General features: G+C 42.2%; 1 protein-coding gene across 1 annotated transcript in view; it reads left to right on the top strand.

Moving 5' to 3' along the window:
- The window catches only part of LOC310648476 (tubulin gamma-1 chain), a 54296-nt gene that overhangs the window by 24910 nt on the left and 8539 nt on the right, over positions 1–20847 (top strand). Inside the window, exons 5-10 of the mRNA XM_083376326.1 lie at positions 7622–7701; positions 12795–12921; positions 13748–13834; positions 14581–14730; positions 15973–16125; positions 16831–16992. Coding sequence (XP_083232452.1) covers positions 7622–7701; positions 12795–12921; positions 13748–13834; positions 14581–14730; positions 15973–16125; positions 16831–16992 — 759 coding nt within the window. The remainder of the gene's footprint in view (positions 1–7621; positions 7702–12794; positions 12922–13747; positions 13835–14580; positions 14731–15972; positions 16126–16830; positions 16993–20847) is intronic.

Genomic DNA, 20847 nt, shown 5'->3' on the forward strand with positions numbered 1-20847 from the left:
CAGGTCTCCGGATCTCCGTGACCTGCCTGCCTGCTTCTTTCCGCAGCGGAAAGAAGCAGGCAGGCAAGGCACGGAGATCCGGAGACCTGCCGACGTTTGGGGAAGTTTGGGGAGGTGCCCAAACCTCCCCAAACGTCAGCAGGTCTCCGGATCTCCTCCCCAAACGTCGGCAGGTCTCCGGATCTCCGTGCCTTGCCTGCCTGCTTCTTTCCGCTGCGGAACGAAGCAGCTTGAACGAAGCAGGCTGCTTCTTTCCACTGCGGAAAGAAGCAGCCTTCTTTCCGCAGCGGAAAGAAGCAGCCTGCCTGCTTCTTTCCGCTGCGGAACGAAGCAGCCTGAACGAAGCAGGCTGCTTCTTTCCACTGCGGAAAGAAGCAGCCTTCTTTCCGCAGCGGAAAGAAGCAGCCTGCCTGCTTCTTTCCGCTGCGGAACGAAGCAGCCTGAACGAAGCAGGCTGCTTCTTTCCACTGCGGAAAGAAGCAGCCTTCTTTCCGCAGCGGAAAGAAGCAGCCTGCCTGCTTCTTTCCGCTGCGGAACGAAGCAGCCTGCCTGCTTCTTTCCGCTGCGGAACGAAGCAGCCTGAACGAAGCAGGCTGCTTCTTTCCACTGCGGAAAGAAGCAGCCTTCTTTCCGCAGCGGAAAGAAGCAGCCTGCCTGCTTCTTTCCGCTGCGGAACGAAGCAGCCTGAACGAAGCAGGCTGCTTCTTTCCGCTGCGGAAAGAAGCAGCCTTCTTTCCGCAGCGGAAAGAAGCAGCCTGCCTGCTTCTTTCCGCTGCGGAACGAAGCAGCCTGAACGAAGCAGGCTGCTTCTTTCCACTGCGGAAAGAAGCAGCCTTCTTTCCGCAGCGGAAAGAAGCAGCCTGCCTGCTTCTTTCCGCTGCGGAACGAAGCAGCCTGAACGAAGCAGGCTGCTTCTTTCCACTGCGGAAAGAAGCAGCCTTCTTTCCGCAGCGGAACGAAGCAGCCTGCCTGCTTCTTTCCGCTGCGGAACGAAGCAGCCTGCCTGCTTCTTTCCGCTGTGGAACGAAGCAGCCTGAACGAAGCAGGCTGCTTCTTTCCGCTGCGGAACGAAGCAGCCTTCTTTCCGCAGCGGAAAGAAGCAGCCTCCCTGCTTCTTTCCGCTGCGGAACGAAGCAGCCTGCCTGCTTCTTTCCGCTGCGGAACGAAGCAGCCTGCCTGCTTCTTTCCGCTGCGGAACGAAGCAGCCTGAACGAAGCAGGCTGCTTCTTTCCGCTGCGGAAAGAAGCAGCCTTCTTTCCGCAGCGGAAAGAAGCAGCCTGCCTGCTTCTTTCCGCTGCGGAACGAAGCAGCCTGCCTGCTTCTTTCCGCTGCAGAACGAAGCAGCCTGAACGAAGCAGGCTGCTTCTTTCCACTGCAGAAAGAAGCAGCCTTCTTTCCGCAGCGGAAAGAAGCAGCCTGCCTGCTTCTTTCCGCTGCGGAACGAAGCAGCCTGAACGAAGCAGGCTGCTTCTTTCTGCTGCGGAACGAAGCAGCCTGCCTGCTTCTTTCCGCTGCGGAACGAAGCAGCCGGCGGCGGAGGCTTGCAGAACGGCGGATCGGCTTATACTCAAGTCACCAACTTTTTCCAGTTTTTGGGGGTGAAATTGGGGGTCTCGGCTTATACTCGAGTCGGCTTATACTCAAGTATATACGGTAATGGGTCTATACCTAATTATAAATCTTTTCATCCTTATTTCATTAGAAAAATATATAAACAAATATTTCAGATGAGATCTTTATCTGATAATTGAATTGACCAACATCTAATCGTACTATATATAAATAAAATGAAAAAAAAGTCAGGGTTAGCCCAAACATTACACTAATCTTCAAATCGCTCTGTTAACCATCTGTTATTATATTTAACATAGAAAATCCACAAATGGCTTTGAGTCTCTTATAAAGCTGACTAATCCATTGTCTCTAATCAAAACAGTTAATTTTGCCATCTCTGCTAGTTCAATCAGTTTTAAAATCCACTCTTTCACAGTCAGCATGTCTTTTTCTTTCAGGGCTTAGCGAGTACAATCCTCGCATTGGTTACCATGAAAAGAAATAACATCCCAAATTGTTTTTCAATTGGTTTATCCATAATACCTAAAAGAAAAGCTTCATGTTTTATTAATATTTGTATCTTAAATAGTTTGCATTATCATTATTATATTTATCCAGAATGTTTTCATATACTTGCAAGATTGTCATATATGATAAAAAGTGCCTGGATTTTTATTACAATTCCAACATTTGTTAGAAGTCCCTCTATACATTTTTGCTAACCTATCTAGAGTCAAATATCAACGGTACACCATTTTATAAAAAAATTCTTTTAAACTATGATTCAAAGTAAAATTTAATCCATTAGTCCAAACATTCTCCCATTTATCTAGCATTAAGTTATGCCCAAAATTTTTCACCCATTTTATCATGCAGTCTTTGACATATTTGTCTTCCAAATTCATCTTGAGTGACATTTTATATACTCGGAAAAGGAACTATGCCAACCGAGCGCATTCTCTGTAATTATTGTCAGCCAAAATAAAATGAAAACACTAAAGAAAGTCATTCAGAGAGAAAAATAGAAAGAAGGATGGGGGGGGAATCTCAACCCCCGCCCCACCCCACACAGGTAAAATTGGATGAAATGACATTATGCATATGAAAAAGTCCAGAAAGATGTTTGCAAAAAATGTCGCAATCCCCAAAAGGGAATCCATTAGCCTCTTTAAAAGAAAGGTGTTTTCTTGTAATAGATGTGTAACCTATTAATACTGACTTACCGTATTTTTCGGACCATAAGCCACACTTTTTTCCCCAAAAGTGGGGGGGAACGAGGGTGCGTCTTATGGTCCGAAGGTGATCCGTATGGCCAGCCCCAACCTCCGCAAGTGGAAAGCAAGGGAGATTGCCAGGAGCACGAATCGGCACATGCTGAGAAACGCCGATCTCACGCTCCTGCACTCTCCCTCGCCCGGTTTCAGCTTCCCTTGCTACAAGAGAAAGCAGGCTGAAACGGAGTGAGGCAGATTGCCAGGAATGCGAATCGGCTGATCTCGTGCTGCTGCAATCTGCCTCGTTTCAGCCTGCTTTCTCTTGTAGCAAGGGAAGCTGAAACCGAGCGAGGGAGTTTGCAGGAGCGCGAGATCAGCCTATTCGCATTCCTGGCAATCTCCCTCACTCCGTTTCAGCTTGCTTTCTGCAAGAGAAAGCCAGGCTGCAGGGCCGCCTCCGCGGGTACTGCTCTAATGCAGAGAGGGAAGGACGAAGGAAGGAAGGAAGGAAGGAAGGAAGGAAGGAAGGAAGGAAGGAAGGAAGGAAGGAAGGGACAATGGGAGAGAGAGGGAGAGAAAGAGAGAGAGAGAGAAAGAGAGGGAGAGAGAGAAGGAGAAAGAATTTTTTTTCTTGTTTTCCTCCTCTGGTCTGGTGTGTCTTATGGTCTGAAAAATACGGTAATCTATAATTATTCCCCTAGTCAATATGTTTTCCTTGATCTAATAGGACGATGTTTCTGATGGATTTCAATAACAGGCAATTCCTCCATTTTTGCCTTCTCCTTTCTCTCCCCCCCTATTTCCCCCCCTCTCCAAACAAGGTCATGTCTTTTAAAAATGAGGATTAGCAGTTCCTCATACAATATTAAGCTCTAACTATGTTATAAAACTAATGTCGTAGTTCCAGCTGAAAAGCCCAATGAAGTAAATCCACCAGAGATATTGCAGTATTAGGCATAGCATACTAGCACAGTAGAAGTAATTCCAGCTCTGGCAGTATGGCGGGAAAAAGGTAATTCAAAAAGTAAAATATTCTCTCCCCTCTCTGACATTTCAGGTCACATTGTCCAATTAGTTGTAATGGGAAGCCAGTTTCTGTTCGCCAAAACATTTCTTCAGTGACCTTGACTCTCACACTGATAGAAACCACCTGTGTATTCCAAACCTTTTCACACACACACACACACACACACCCTTGTAACTGTAGGTAAGCTAGAAGCACCATGGCAGTTCTAATGAAAGGGGTCTTCATAGCTTGACAGGCCAACTGCCTACAGAGGAAGGGGAAATCTGGAAAACAAAATGAATACACACTATTACTTGTTAGCTTCTCCTTGCCCTGGCCTCTTTTCAAGAGTTCGGTGATCGGCAACTTTAGCAAAGGAGGGAATAAATTGCCTAGAAGTTTGCAAATCCCAAGAAGCTCTGCAGCTGCTTGCGGGTGCAAGGGGCTTGCCATTTCAAGATGGACTTTACTTTACCCGGGTCCATCTCCATCCTCTTGCACGACACTCCGTAGCCTAAGTAGTCCAGGCTAGTCTTGTGAAACTTGCATATTGACTGCTTAGCATATAGTTTAGTATCCAACAGTTTTTTTCAGCACTTGTTGTACGAGTTTCACATGTTGATCATTAGTCTCAGTGTAGTTGAGGATGTCATCCAGGTACACCAAAACCTCCTTGTATAAATGCTCATGCAGTATTTCGTTTATGAGCTGCATAAATACAGTAGGGCCCCCCTGCAGCCCAAAGGGCATTACTTTAAATTGGTAGCTCCAGTTGAAGGCAGTTTTCCACTTGTCGCCTTCCTTGATCCTCACTCGATACTACGCCTCTCTCAGATCTAGTTCCATCTTTTCTTTAAACAGCATTGGTGCTGCCACCCAAGATTTTGTGGCTTGGATTAACCCTCTCACCAAATTCTTATTAATATATTCTCTCAGCATCTTCATCACCTTCAGAGTCTGTCTCTCTCTCTCTCTCTCTCTCTCTCTCTCTCTCTCTCTCTCTCTCTCTCTCTCTCTCTCTCTCTCTCTCTCTCACACACACACACACACACACACACACACACACACACACACACACTTACTTCCTTGATCCAGTAGTGTTCTCATTTTACCAACATTAAGCAAATACAGTTCTTGGTACTATCGATATATACAATATATCTCATGACCACTTGCTTTCAGGTTTTCTCTCAATAGATTTGGGGGCTCCATTTTGTTGGCCACGCCAGGCCTAAGATCATCTCAGCCATTTACGGGACGACCATAAAGTGGATAGTGTCTTGCTGGGCCCCAATTTAAGCTGCACTAGCTTTGCATTGCACTTGTACCAGTAACCATCTGATACCAATCATTAAGTTAGTCCGGAATTCCTTGGTCCAGGCACAAATGAAACGGATCATGACTCAGCCCTTCGCAGAACTATTACCGTGTTTCCCCAAATGTAAGACCTACCCCCAAAATAAGCCCTAACTTGATTTTGAGGCGTGGACCTAATATAAGCCCTAGCTCCAAAATAAGCCCTAGTTTGGGGGCGAGGCACACACCTAAAAATCATTCTAGGGCAGGAGTGGGGGGTGGAGCTGCCCCATGCACCCTATAGCCACTTACCAGGCCTCTCCTCTTTGGTCCACTTCTTCTGCAGCATCCCCAGGCCTGCATTTCGCAGTCAGAGGCCTTTCCGGAAGGCCACTGCAGCCGAGAATTGAGCTATGGATTCAATCATACCTCGCTTTTGCAAGGCCTCTGAATTGAATAAAATAGCTTGGTTTTTGGCTGCAGAGGCCTTCCGGAAAGGCCTGATTGCAAAATGCAGGCTGGAGCTCCATTCTCAGCTGCAGAATGAAACTGCTCCTTTGGCCCCAGAAGAAGTGGGCTGGCTGGCTGGGACTGTCAGTGCCAGAGGTGAGTGGAAAAGACACTACCCCCCCCCCAAAAAAATAAGGCCTGGAGGGAGGATGTTGGCGTGGGTGCTGATAGTTCAGCAGAGTCCACTCAGGGTGTAGGGTCTGGCTTCCAAACTGGCTCCTCCCCTCGAACCTTCAGACTGCTAAATTTCTGCCTCAGTTGCTCCACCAACTGGGTACCACATGTTGGCAAATAGCACTCTTTTGGTGTGGCTTATTTGGAGGCTCTGCGCTCCCACCACTCTAGTTCTTGGCGATACTCAAGCCATGGATAGTATAGAGGGAACTCAGCTTCAGCTGCCTTCTGCTCTCCCTCTTCCCATTTCCCTAACCCAGACCAGGTGAACGCTACTGTCCTGCCCTCCACTCTAGGGTTGGGGGTGGCTGCTTCCGTTTTTCTTGTACCTTGGGGTGTGTCAAGGCTGGCAGAGTTTCAGAGCTGCTCTCGGCTCCGGTTGGAGTACCGCTGACTGACCCTGACCCGGCTTTGGCCAGTTGTTCTGTTTCAGGCATCTTCCCCTGAGTCTTCACTACCCCTCTGGTGGTTTGCTAGAAAGGGCATATGGGCTCAGGACCCCCTTAGTTGAAATCAAGATTAAAAGAGAGCTGGAGTAATGTCATAGTTCCACTGAAAAGCCCAATGAAGTAAATCCACCAGAAACATTGCAATCTCTAATATAAAACTTTATTAGGCACAACATACCAGTATGGTAGAATAATTCCAGCTCTGGCAGTATGGTGGGAAAAAGGTAATTCAAGTAAAATCTTCTCTCCCCTCTCTGACAGTTCAGGTCATATTGTCCAATTAGTCCCCGAAAAGACAGTCTCTGTTCGCCAAAACATTTATTTAGTGATCTCTACTCTCACACTGATAGAAATCATCTGTGAATTCCAAACCTTTTCCCTTCACACACCCCCTCGTAACTGTAGGCAATCTAGAAGCACTATGGCAACTCTAATGAAAGGGGTCTTCATAGCTTGATAAAAGTGCTTTTCTCTATAATAAAAGGATAAAGGATTCACCACAGCTTTAAACAGAATTATAATTTACTTGTTTTCAAGTATCCAGACCATAAATTCTTCTCGATTCCCTCTCTCTGTTAGAATTAATGAGATCGGCTTTGATCAGGACAGTGATTGAAATCCCAAAATTATTAGATTCTGAACATGTCACTGCCTTGATATGATCACTGGGGAGGAGAGCAAGGACACGCCTGATATTGAAATCCACCATAATTTCAGAATCAGGCATGGATTTTAATATCAATATCAGGCATATCCTTTCTCCCCACCACCCTTGTCCCCCAAACCATATCAAGGTGGTGATGTGTTCAGAGTCCTAATAATTATGGAATAAATATCTTTTTTAATAGAGAAAAGCACAAGTTTTATAACATGGTCGTATGGGAATTCATAGTTGTTGTATTCTGCTTTTTGCCAGGGAAACCACACCTTTGTGTCCCCCCCCAACCTTTCCAGTTTCCCTTTTTAAAATTGCAAACTGAAAAGGGACTGCATCCAATTGGAAGGCTGAGCAGGTTCATATGATTACTTGTCCTATGCTGCGGATTGGCTGGGGACAAGTATCCTTCGGCATATCATCTGGGAGAGGGTGCATTGGAGGAGTGCCAGCGGACAATTGTTGGGGGAGAAGTGCTGGCAGAGGCCAGCTGACAATGCCCGTGATGGGACAGCTGGGGGGAGAGGGGGCGTGGTGAAGTGGACACAGCTATGTGCCCATGGTTAATTGTTCCAGTCCAGTGCTGAGATGCTGGATATTATTTGGCTGTAGAACAGAATAGCTAATTTTTAAGACATTTACCTTATGTAGATTGTGGTTATATAGCTTTAGTATCCATTCGTCTATCCTCTGATGCATTTATGTGCACTGATATTTCTCCCATAAGAGGATATGTATCTATTTTTTATGTTGTTTACTTCAGGGTTTTGTGCTGTGTCATTCCATTGCTGGTGGGACTGGTTCTGGCTTGGGCTCTTACCTTCTGGAAAGGTTAAATGACAGGTGAGTGGCCACAAATGTGTTTGTGCTCATGTCCATACTTCTTTTGGGTAGGAAAATTAGAAAGCAGTCAAATTACTTTAGGGAAATCTGCTGAGTGTCAGACATGGACGCTACACAGCTTACTCAGTAAGGTCTGCCCCACCCAATCACCAGCTTGGACAAGCCTTGGGTTTTATACAGTTGTAACTTGAAACAAGAAAAAAAAATCAGTTTTGATCCCTCAGGCAAGAAATGTTCTTTGGCTAAAGAAATCAATCCAATTTTTTATTGGATAACATAGTGTTTTAAGAATTATAACTCTACTAAACTTTCAGAAATTGTGAGGAAGGGTAAACAGACACTTGATGAAAAATAAATTAAGCTAATTAATGCCAAATATTTTTTAAATGTAGCCAGTTTTCATTATAAGATGATTTAAGAGGAGCAATATTTTTGTTGTTCCCAGAGATCCACAGAATGTTATGAATCTTACCCCTAATCTCTTCTTATAGTTACTATTTGTACTATTCACTTCCTTGCGTCCTCTAAGAGTGCTGGATTGCTTGGAGGCAGTCTTATGTTGGACTGAAGTTGGGAAAATAAACCTTGTTGATTGTGAATAATAACTCCCTTTTATTGGGAGACTAACAAATAGTAGGTAGGCATGCAGAGATGGGTAAATTATCAGAAAAGAAAGGACATGCAGAAGTTATAATTCTCAATGGAGAAATTATCCCCTTTGTTTTGAGATATTCCTGAATTGATCATTTGTAATGTTTTCAATTGTTCCTGTGATGTAATCTGCAGTTAGAATTATAGTTGATTTTCCACATTAGTGGGGATATTGTACTTGCTATGACCTTCTTCATTAAGTGGGCAAAATATAGACACTGAAAGTTTTTAAGACCTCAGCAATATTTCAATAGATTTTAAGAATGGTTTTAAATATGTTTTTGGTATAGTAAATTCTTTTTTCTGTAATAAGAACAATTGTCAGTTATTACCTATATCAAACTATCAAAACTGTTCCATATGACATTTTAGTAAAAATTGTAGTTAACATACCTTTCATCCAAAAACTAACAATGAAGCAGAATAATAAGAATAAGAATAAGAAGTAGTAATAGTAGTAGTAGTAGTAGTAGTGATAGTAGTAGTTGGAAAGGACCTTGGAAGTCATCTATTCCAACCGCCTGCTCAGGCAGGAAACCATATACCCGTGGTGGCGAACCTATGGCACATGTGCCACAGGTGGCATGCAGAGCCCTCTCTGTGGGCACGCAGGCCGTCGTCCCAGTCCTAGGCCTTCAGCTGGGTTTTAGAAAACGTCACTTTAGGCCTCTGCTGCCGTGTGCAAAATAAAAAGTTCGATCAATCAGTCAATTTCAACTTCTCGCGGGGAAAAAAAAGATCTTGCAAAGTTGGAATTGATGGATTGAACTTTTTAGTCCCACCCAGTCTGCCATTACCACCGCAGCCATGCCCACCCAGTGGGCCACACCCACTCGGCAGCTGATGATACATAAGTGGGGTTTGGGTTGCAGTTTGTGCACTCGGTCTCTAATAGGTTTGCCATCACTGCCCTATACCATTTCAGACAAACGTCCAGTGTTAGAACATTCACAGGTTCTGGAGGCAGGTTGTTCTACTGATTAATTGTTCTAACTGTCAGGAAATTTCTCCTTAGTTCTAGGTTGCTTCTCTCTGGTTAGTTTCCATCCATTGTTTCTTGTCCTGCCCTCAGGTGCTTTGGAGTGTAGCTTGACTCCCTCTTCTTTGTGGCAGCCCCTGAGATGTTGGAACACTGCTATCATGTCACCCCTAGTCCTTCTCTTCATTAAACTGGACATACCCAATTCCAGCCAGCAACCATTCCTTATATGTTTTAGCCTCCAGTCCCCTAATCATCTTTGTTGCTCTTCTCTATACTCTTTCTAGAGTCTCAACATCTTTTTTACATTGTGGTGACCAAAACCGGATGCAATATTCCAAGTGTGGCCTTACCAAGGCATTGTAAAGTAATATTAACACTTCACATGATCTTGATTCTATCCCTACAGTGCAAAAATTTGATTTGTTTACACTGACACTGGAAAAATGAAAGCTAGTAGAAATGATTAATCGGCAAGCAATGCATATACCTTTATAACTGATAATAAAGAATCACATACTGTAGAATTCTTATCACTCTACTGTTGTTGCTTCTTTGTTTCTTTCTGTGGTGGAATTGATTAGCTGCAGATAACCCAGATGTACACAGGGAGAAAAAAACAGTTTCTTTTTTCTTTCCAAAGTACAGATAGTATGCTTTGTAACTTTTCCTCTTTTATGCTTCATACTGGCCTGCTCAGCTCACAAACTCCATTTCATTGCCAAAAAAAAAAATACTTGGGTTTTGCGAATGTGTTTGAGGACAAAGAAACAACTGTAGTGTCTTCTTATTGGGCTTGTGACTGTACCATCAACTTGAAGTCAGAAACCCACACTGGCTAAAAAGCAACATTTATATCCACTTTAAAGGAATTTCTGAGTGACAGTATGAAGAAAGATTTTGTTCTGAATCTCCAGCATCTGCATTCACATTGTTCATCCCTAAGGGAGATGGCTATGTTAGAATTGTGCATTGCTATAGACTTTAAACCATAAGACCATTAGGGTCACTACCCATTGTCTCTTACTTCAGATTTTCTAGATCACACTCAAGTGGCATGTATTTCACAAAGTTGGACTTGAGAGGCATCTATCATTTGTTCAAAATGAAAGAAGGACATGAATAATTAACTGAATTTAATGAAAGATATGGCAAGTTTGAGTAAACAGAACTTCGGCATGGTAAATTGCAGGATAGTCTTTTCCAGATTTATGAATATTTTGGACAAATATACTTTGATGACATACTGATCTTTTCAAGACCTTTTTTAATTAAATATTTTAAAGATATTCTGTAAACACAAACCTTTTACTAAATTAGGAGAAAAAGTATATTTCATCTGCCTCAACTGAACTATTTAGGTTACTAGATCTCCTCAGAAGGAATTCAAATGGTCCTGCAAAAATGTAATCTATATTTTCATGTAAAAAAACTAAAAATGTAAAAGATGCATAGCATTTTTCAAGCATTGCTAATTTTTCATAGAAGATTTATCCTTAATTTTGGAACTAGATAAGACAGCTATTTGGATTTTAAAGAAATGATATAAGTTTACTTTAGCAAGCAATATTTCACAAACTGAACATCCTTTTTACAGCTGCTATTCAAGCATCCAAATTCCTCTTGCCAGTTTGTGGTATAAACAGATGCATCAAACATTGCATTTCTCACCATTGTCTTCTAAGCAGAGAAAGGGAGAATGAGGAGGGGATGAACTTGCCATTTGCAATTTATTCCAGGTTTCTTTTACCAGCTGAATGAAACTGACATTTTTGATCAGAGTTGCTCGCAATGAAAACAGTATTCTAGCAATGGAAGCACTTCCTAGAAGGCATAGTCCATTCAGAACAGGCACAAAGGTTAATTTAGAAATTCTGCAGAAAAATCTTTCACAGCTTGACAAGTCAGGTGGGCACACATTTTTCCTGTTTCAATTTTATATCACCCTATATTTTCAGTTCACCAATAAATTGCCAAATACCCTATCACATGAACCTGTATACAGACTTCCCTATTCCTCTGTTCTTACCATAATACTGCAACTGAATAACTTTGCCTCTCTCCAGAAGTTAGACTCTTCTGAAAGATTAAGGGCAGGGAGTCAGATGATAGATTAAGTAAATTGGATTAGCGTGCAACACAATAAGATACCACTTGTGCTGGCAGAGAAGGCATGCCGAGGGTCCTGTCAGCCCAATTGTTCTGGCTGGCAGGGTCCAAGAGGAGGGCCTTCTCTACTCCTGCCCTCTGGAACATCTTGGCCCCTGCTGTGAGTTTGGCCCCAACCCACCTATCCTTTTGTGAGGGCCTAAAGATATTGCTGTGCCATTTGGCTTGGGGTCCCAGTGGAGGAACAGAACAGTGGAGGTGGTTGATTAATAACAAGAAGTTTTTCAGAAGAAGACTGCTGCTGTTGTATGCTACTGAATACTTAGGGTAGGCTTTTATGGGAGACTGGAAGGCTATTGCCAGACACTCTGCTTCTGTTAATATTTTGTAGTATTTTGCTGCTTGATGACTTGCCACTGCCTGGTTCTTTCTTCATTACTGATGTTTTTGTGGGACACTGAGTCGGGGGGGGGGCAACAGTAGATTTGGCATGCTACTGTGGACTCCCTCCTCTGTGGGGAGTTACCTTGCTTGCCCCCTGGGCAGGAAGGAAAATAGTAGCATGCCCTTATTCTTCATCTACTTTTAAGTGCTGTAAATGAATGGTTGTCTCCTCTGGGTAAGAGCCAGGGGAGGAACTGATGGTTGTTGCAGGTGGGGAGCCATCTTGCAGTGAGTAACAGTGGCTGGGGCTGGAGCCTTTGGCCTTATGTGTTGCTGCTACTGAATGCCAGGTCAGTCTGCAATAAGGCCTCCCTTATTTATAATTTAATCAACAATGAGAGGGCCATCCTGGCATGCATCACCAAGACCTGGCTGGGCTCAGAAGGGGAGTTGCTCTTTTGGAATTGAGCCCAGGTGGGTTTTGAATGTAGTAATAGCAAAGACTCTGGAGTTGCAATGTGGCAGGTGTCATCCTGGAGTCCCTTATGGTTTTCAGGGGTGCTGCACCAGAGATTGCTGGATGCGAGTCTCTGTTCATTAAGTTGGGCTTTAGTAAGGCTAAGTTTGTCAGATTACTGCAGTTGCACATCTCAGTACTGATTGTTCTTTTCTGGTTAAATGGAAATGGAACATTGGTAGTTTCTTGATAGTTAGTCTTCTTTTATTAATTAAAAACTTGGAGTTGGCTTCTAGAGGCAATGCTAACGGTCCTGCCAAAGAACATGTTTCTTATAGTACTTGCACACCAACATTTTCTGCATCTGTTTGCATCTTCCAAAGTGGTTACCTGGCAACAAGGGCACCCCACCTATTTTTTTATGTGATACCATGATATAGTACAGCAAAGAAATATGTTACATTTATTCTCTTTTATTGTAACACTGAATAAGTAACCTTTTTTTTAAAACAGGTATCCCAAGAAGCTGGTGCAGACATATTCTGTCTTCCCTAACCAGGATGAGATGAGTGACGTAGTTGTGCAGCCATATAACTCTCTCTTGACACTCAAACGGCTGACACAGAACGCTGATTGTGTGGTAGGAAATATTGATAGGAAAATGCCAGTGCTTGTCTCTGATGAAGAAAGGAAATTCCCTTCATCTAGTCATAGCAATTAGGGCATATCGTGATATACCTAAACATAGGTACATTATAGTAGAATGATTTTGTTACTAAGTAAGCATTGTTTACATAGGCTTCTTTACTTCTGTGGCTTATGTGCTTAAATGGCGTGCCATAAGGTGCTTACTAACAAGATCTCATGGCTAGTTCCTGTTCTATTTCCTATTGATTCTGTTTGGTAAAATAAATTTTTCTGTGAATCAAGTTTGACTCCTGGTGGAATGTCTAGGTCCATATAGTTTTCTTGGCAACAACACGTGGGTTTGAAATCGTATTCTTGCTATTTATTTAATTAGATTATTATTTAAGCATACAGGAGATAATGTAGCTACAAAAGAAATTGCATAACGATGCTATTTCTGAAATTCAGTTTTTTCCTTGATCAATGATAATATGAATTTTTCTTCAGCTGAAAATTCAACTGCAAAAAATGCTGATAAATTCTTAATTTAGGAATTAATTTGATAGCTGTATTTAGGTTTTCCCTTTTATGTTATTTTTGTCTATAGAAGTGTCATTGATAGAGAAACCGAACATAAATATTTAAATCTTTGTTCCTCTTTAAAGTAATATTTATTTATATCCATTTTCTCTTTCTTCCTTTTATCTATGATTTAATTTTCTTTAAAATGTTTTTTGTTTTATTTGTTCAGTAAACGTCATAATTCTATTTAGCAGGAAAAGTGCCCTCTCTTGTCTTTTTGGTCCAATAATGCTTAAACCAATTTTCTTTTTTAACAGGTAGTTCTAGATAATACAGCTCTGAATCGTATTGCTACTGACAGGTTGCACATCCAAAATCCCACCTTTTCCCAAATCAACCAGCTGGTAAGCACATAAGGCGGCTTCCTCAGGCGTCTGAAAAAGAATGATTAAGATCTGAGTCATGCACGAGACTATTTTCATAAAAGGTAGTCAGAGCTCAACAGAGATATGAAGATGATAGCAAGAAATTCAGAAATGAACATAACTTAATTCTATAGGCATCAATGCCTTGGTATATTTTAAAACCGGAACATTAATACCACTCTGAAAAAGACTGTACATACATTTAAAACAAAGAAGGGGAGCTCTAAAATGTAGAATAGATTACTTATTCATTTTATATGCCCTTGTCTTAAAATTATGGAAAGCTCACTTTTTGTCAACAGTTATTCTAGAATGCTGGCTCTTGGTTTTCCCTTTTTTATCTTTAGTTTTGAGAATAATTTTAGGCCATTTATAGATAACACTATTCATGACAGTTTTCAGGTTTAGTATTGCTGTCCATACAACAAGCTTCTGTGTCAAAGAAATACTGTATGTGATCAGATAATTAACTAGTTCTCCTATGTAGAATCCCAGCTTAGCCATAATAATTTGTAAGAAGAACTAGCAAATACAAATACAGTGCTTATATCTATTTCCCATTTTTAAAATTATCATCATTTGAAATACGAGAAGTAAATGTACAACTCCTGAACATACTCTGAATAACGAGATTTATGGCCAAATTTTTCAGAATGTTAGAAATTATAGTTGTCTCCTTGGTTTTTTGGGAGGATATCCTGAAACTTCCCTCTTTTTTTTTGTAGGTCTCTACTATAATGTCTGCCAGTACCACCACATTGCGCTACCCTGGTTATATGAACAATGATTTGATTGGGCTGATTGCCTCCCTTATTCCCACGCCTAGGTTGCACTTCCTTATCACAGGATATACACCTCTCACCACCGACCAGGCTGTAAGTGATTTGACTTTAAATCAAGATCTGGGAATCTACATGCTCCATTACAGATGTTCACATTGTATTTTCTATGACATAGTCAGTTGATATGAAATGATCTCTGGACAATTGCCATGTTAAAAGGGTGGTCAGAGACTAGATTCATATGTCATAATAACCATGCTTTGCTTAACAGCAGTTGAATGAAACACAATAGTTGTCATGAATTACGATAGGGATTATAAACACAGGTACATACATCCCAACAGCACCATATTTATATCCTTGCAACCTAAACAAAAAGGGCTAATACGTTAGGGAGTACTTTTTTCTGTTAAGATTTTGATGGGCTTAAGAAACAGAATGAGTGCCTTAAGTACTGTAGAAGATTGAAGTATCTATACTTCCTGAATGTCCTTCAAATCAAACTTTACCTAGGGTGATGTCCCAGTATGATGATGTTTCTCCATTTCAGGTTTCAGGGTGGGCACAAAGAAAAATAACCATGATTTGAAAAATACAGGGATTGGTTTTACCTAGCAAGTTAAGATTTTCAAGCAAGGCATTTTATAGTACTTTGGTATTGTTTGAATCAGCCATGCTGCCCTACTTGCAGTTGTGATGAAATTATTGAAGATAAAATACTAGCAATAAAAACATGAGCTCTCCTGAGAGAAATTCATGCAACCATGTTCCCAGAATGCTAAATAGCTGTCTTCATTTTTCATTCTTTTCAACAAGCAACGGGACAAGATGCTGAGGGGCAGATCACAAAGGCTGATGATTCAGAGGGTATCAGTTGCATGGTGTTTTTTGGGGGTGGAGGAAGTGCAAGATTTTTGCTGTGCATTTTCTCTTTTCACCACCTTCCTTTTGGAGAAGGGATGCTCTTACATTATTTGTCTGCTTATCTAAGTGAGTATATACTTGTCAAAATAGCTAATTTATATTTCTCTTTTTTTCTGTTGCTTACTATTTAAGGAAACTGAAATGGTTCAGAGAAGGAATCCTAATTTTCCAGATTTAGGAAGTCATTTTGTATAAGTGGTGTGTGATTTGGTCACGTAGCCTAATTTTTAGATTGGAACCAATGTTTCACAGCTTTAATGCATGAAACCAGGCTATGGCCCTCTGCAGAAATTTTCTTTAAATGAGTAATCCTCCCCAAGCTCTGTGTAATTTTTTGTTCTTTTGTGCGCAAGACAATCTTCAGTTCTTTCATCAAATAAATGCTATACTTCTGTCTTATTTTGCCCATAGGTGGCCAGTGTGAGGAAGACCACTGTTCTTGATGTCATGCGTCGGCTATTACAGCCTAAAAATGTGATGGTATCCATGGGGCGTGATAGGCAGACAAACCATTGCTACATTGCCATCCTTAACATCATCCAGGGGGAAGTGGATCCAACCCAGGTCAGTAGCTTGAGAAACATTGGACAATTTTTTTATTTGTATTGTTAGGTCTTATCTCTTTTAATAATGGCAATGATCAAATAGTTATACTTTTTATGTTAAATTTGTATAGTGTACAAATGTTAATTTGAGGCAGGGATAGCTGTTATCGTCTGTGTTGATGAATTACAAATCCCTGTGCATTATTCTTGGTCACACTCTCAAATTAATAGTACATTGAATGAACATCTTTTCTGGCTGACTTTTTTCAAGAAGCTTTTCTACTACTGTTATTCCTCAGTAAAGGTAAAGGTTCCCTTGCACACGCGTGCTAGTCGTTTCCAACTCTAGGGGCCGGTGCTTATCTTCATTTCAAAGCCGAAGAGCCAGCGCTTGTCTGAGGACGTCTCCGTGGTCATGTGGCCGGCATGACTAGACGCCAAAGGTGCATGGAACACTGTTACCTTCCCACCATAGTGGTCCCTATTTTTCTACTTGCATTTCTATGTGCTTTTGAACTGCTAGGTTGGCAGAAGGTGGGACGAGTAACAGGCGCTCACTCTGCTACGTGGCACTCGGGATTCGACCCGCCAAACTGCCAACCTTCCGATCGACAAGCTCAGCGTCCTAACCCACTGAGCCACCATGTCCCTTTATTCCTCACTACAGTTGAATAATTGTATTTATATACATACTCATACTTACAAACCATTTGCCCCTCATTAGGTCCATAAAAGTTTACAGCGGATCCGAGAGAGGAAACTGGCCAACTTCATTCCTTGGGGCCCTGCCAGTATTCAAGTGGCCCTTTCAAGGAAATCTCCATACTTACCATCAGCCCACAGAGTCAGTGGTCTCATGATGGCTAATCATACCAACATTTCCTCCGTAAGTTTGAATGGAACTATCAATGTTGTAATTATTTAGGATCCTAGTGTTCTTGTATCTGAGAAAATTGCATAAAGATGTGCAGCAGTTCAGATTTTATATACCAAGGATGCTTTGGAATCACAGGAGTGAAAATGTAGGATAAAACAACCATGCTTTTTTCCAAGAACTGCATTCTTGGAAAGATATAGTAATTGTAAAACATTGCAGACAGATGGAATATCCATGCTCCCACACAAATCAGAGCAGTTCTTGGAGACTGACACGAAAGTTCTTTACAGCTCTTATTTATTTTTATCAGTCTGCCACTCCAGCCACTTCCTATTTATATGCCACAGCGGGAGACTGACTTGTTTACAGTAGTCCAATAGAGGACAGGACTGAAACAGAACGATTAAACAACTGACAACAGCCATACCAATTGCCTCCACTGTTTTCACTTTTCACTATTTTCCAAGAGGCTACATAATATTGATTGTGTGCCCCTTTTAAAATTAAATTCAGAAGTTTAGTAGATGATTTCGGACTTTCTCTCACTAATGGCTTTGAGCTAATATATCTATCCATTTTCTTGGCAAAAAGTTCATGATTCAGAAGTAGTTTATAATGATTCCTTGAGGAAGAAAACATATAAGTTCAAGATTTATTTATTTAGCGTATGGCTGGTCACACACAGAATTAAAAGCACTTCATATTTACAAGTTAGAACAGTTAAAACAATTTTTTTTAAAAAGAAGCAATTATAAAACCTAAGAGGAAAACAGAAATAACATTTCAGAGTTTAATGTCGAGTTTGGAGATCCAGTCAGTAGCTGCCATTGTTATGCAGAGGAAGTCCTTACAATCTCCTGGGTATCTTCTATTAGTGCATTCCCTCACTATATGTTGGATAGTCTGTCGGGGAGCCCCGCAATCACATTGTGCTGAAGGTGTCTTTCCCCATTTATACAGAGAATTGGCACACACCCTATGAGTTGTTCTAATTCTATTGTATGTCACCCATATGTGTTGGGGTAGATTAAATCCTGGAGGTATACTATTAGGATTAATATGCTCAGAAATATCTTGGGAGGTATAGCTACTCCATGCTTCCATCCATTTTTGTATAGTGCTCTGATGTTCGGCCAGCAGCTTAAGCGCTGTGAGGAGTGGTGGATATCTTGACTTTAATCAACATCTTAAGAGATCAGAGGTATAGGCATGAATGGGTAGAGAGGACTTTAGCAGGATCTTACTATACTCCCGAATGAGAGCTTCTTGTCGTCATAAGTGCGGGGGAAGTATGTGGCTAAGAACTGGTAGCCAGTGAATAGGTGTAGATTTTATGCACCCAGTAATTAATCTCATCGTATGGTTGAGTTGAACATCAACAAGTCTTGTATGTGAGCTGTTTATCCATACAGGTGCGCAGTATTCCGCTACAGAGTAGCAAAGCCCAAGGGCTGCGCATCGAAGAGTTGGAGCTGAAGCTCCCCAAGTTGTTCCACATAGTTTTTGCACAATGTTGTTTCTGCTGTTAATCTTGGCAGCCATATTCTGAATATGTTTTTTAAAAGACAGGGTCCTGTCTAAGGTGACCCCCAGATATTTTGGAGTTGTTGTTGTTGTTGTTGTTATTATTATTATTAATAATAATAATAATAATAATTTATATACCGCCCCTCCCGAAGGACTCGGGGCAGTGTACAGGGCAATTAAAACACTAATTTAGTCAGGATGCTTTTTGTTGACTACAGCTCGGCTTTCAACACCATTTTGCCGAGCATTCTCATTGAGAAGCTGACTGACTTGAAATTCTCCCCCACCATCTGTGATTGGATTCAAGACTTTCTTAGGGATCGGTTACAAACAGTGAGGGTCGGCTCTGCTTTGTCCACTCCCCTGAAGCTTTGCACCGGCACGCCACAGGGCTGTGTGCTTAGCCCCTACCTGTACTCTTTATACACTTATGATTGTGTATCATCTGACCCATGCACTGCGATAATCAAGTTTGCAGATGATACAACTGTGGTGGGTCTTATTACAGGTGGGGATGAGATAGCATATAGGGCGGAGGTACAAAAACTATCCATATGGTGTAGTAACAACAACTTGCACCTAAACATCGGCAAGACGAAAGAGATGGTGTTAGACTTCCGGAGAAAAAAGGAGGAACCTGCCCCACTTTACATCGGAGAGAACTGTGTAGAGAGAGTTTCCTCCTTTAAATTTCTGGGAGTCTACCTCTGTGAAGATCTGACCTGGAAAGTTAACACAACTGAGGTGGCTAGAAAGGCCCAACAGAGGCTTCACTTTCTTAGGGTCTTGCGGAAGAACAGGGTAGAACAACAGCTAATGACCCTCTTTTACCGGTCTACTATAGAGAGCGTCCTCTCGTATGGTATTGTGGTTTGGTATGCTGGTCTGACAGCCGCGGATAGGAAAGTATTACAGAGGGTAGTGAGCACAGCACAAGACATTGTGGGCTGTTCCCTGACACCACTGGATGACATCGCCAGGGCTCGTTGCCTTGGAAGAGTGAGGAAGATTCTCAGGGATGACTCACACCCTGGACGGTATCTCTTTATTCTCCTACCATCCGGTAGGAGATATAGGAATATAGCCAGCCGTACCAACAGACTGAAAAATAGCTTTTATCCGTGGGCTGTTAGGCTTTTAAATGGGACATAATCTTATGCAGAATTGACTTGGGAGGCCGGTGTGTGGTGTAGTTGGTTCACATAGTGTGGTGGGATGGAGGGTTTGTTGTCACTGTGTGTTGGGGGGAGAGAGCACGGGGGGAGGCTCAGCTAATCTCAATGTACACATGTTGTACTTTGACAATAAAGGTTTATTATTATTATTATTATTATTATTATTATTATTATTATTATTATTATTATTATTATTATTATTATTATTATATACAACACATAATATACAAAAATTAAAACAAATTAAACCAAGTAGCCCTAGACAATAAAACACGTTCTAAAATTTAAAATCTAAAATCCCAGTCCCTCAGTCCAGGCCGGCAAGTTCAAATAGCCAAGTCTTTAGGTCGCGGTGGAAAGAGCGATGGTCGGGAGCCACAGGGAGCTGATTCCATAGGGCAGGTGCGCCCACAGAGAATGCTCTCCCCCTGGGGGCCGCCGGTCGACATTCCCTGACCGACGCCACCCTGAGGAGGCCCTCTCTGTGGGAGTGCACAGGACGATGGGAAGTTAACGCCGGCAAAAGGTACTCCCGTAAATAATCCGGACCCATGCTATATAGGTCATCACCAGGACCTTGAATCTCACCCGGAAGACAACTGGAAGCCAATGCAGCTCGCGGAGCAAAGGTGTTACATGGGAGTATCGGGAGACCCCCATCACAACTCGCGCGGCCACATTCTGCACCAGCTGGAGCCTCCAAGTGGTATTCAAGGGCAGCCACATGTAGAGAGCGTTGCAGTAGTCTATCCGAGAGGTCACGAGCGCATGAGTGACTGTGCGTAGGGCATCTCGGTCCAAATAGGGCCGCAGCTGGCACACCAGGTGAACCTGGGCAAAAGCCCCCCTGGTCACAGCTCCTATATGATCTTCTAAACTGAGCTGTGAGTCAAGGAGGACACCCAAGTTGCGAGCCCTATCTACGGGGGGGGTAACACCTCACCCCCTATAGATAAAGATGGAATAGAGTGGACAACCCGAGATGCCAGTATGCACAGCCACTCGGTCTTGTTGGGATTTAGTTGCCTCATATGGGAGCAATTTGTTATTTAGGTATACATTGAGTTCTCTTTTTGCCAGTTTATTATTAAGGTGGAAACATGATGTGACTGTCTTACTTACGCTTGGGATTAACCTCCATTGGTGGAAGTATGTGCTCAGA

This window comes from Vipera ursinii, assembly GCF_947247035.1.
Source record: "Vipera ursinii genome assembly, chromosome: Z".
In the NCBI taxonomy this organism is placed as follows: Eukaryota; Metazoa; Chordata; class Lepidosauria; order Squamata; family Viperidae; genus Vipera; species Vipera ursinii.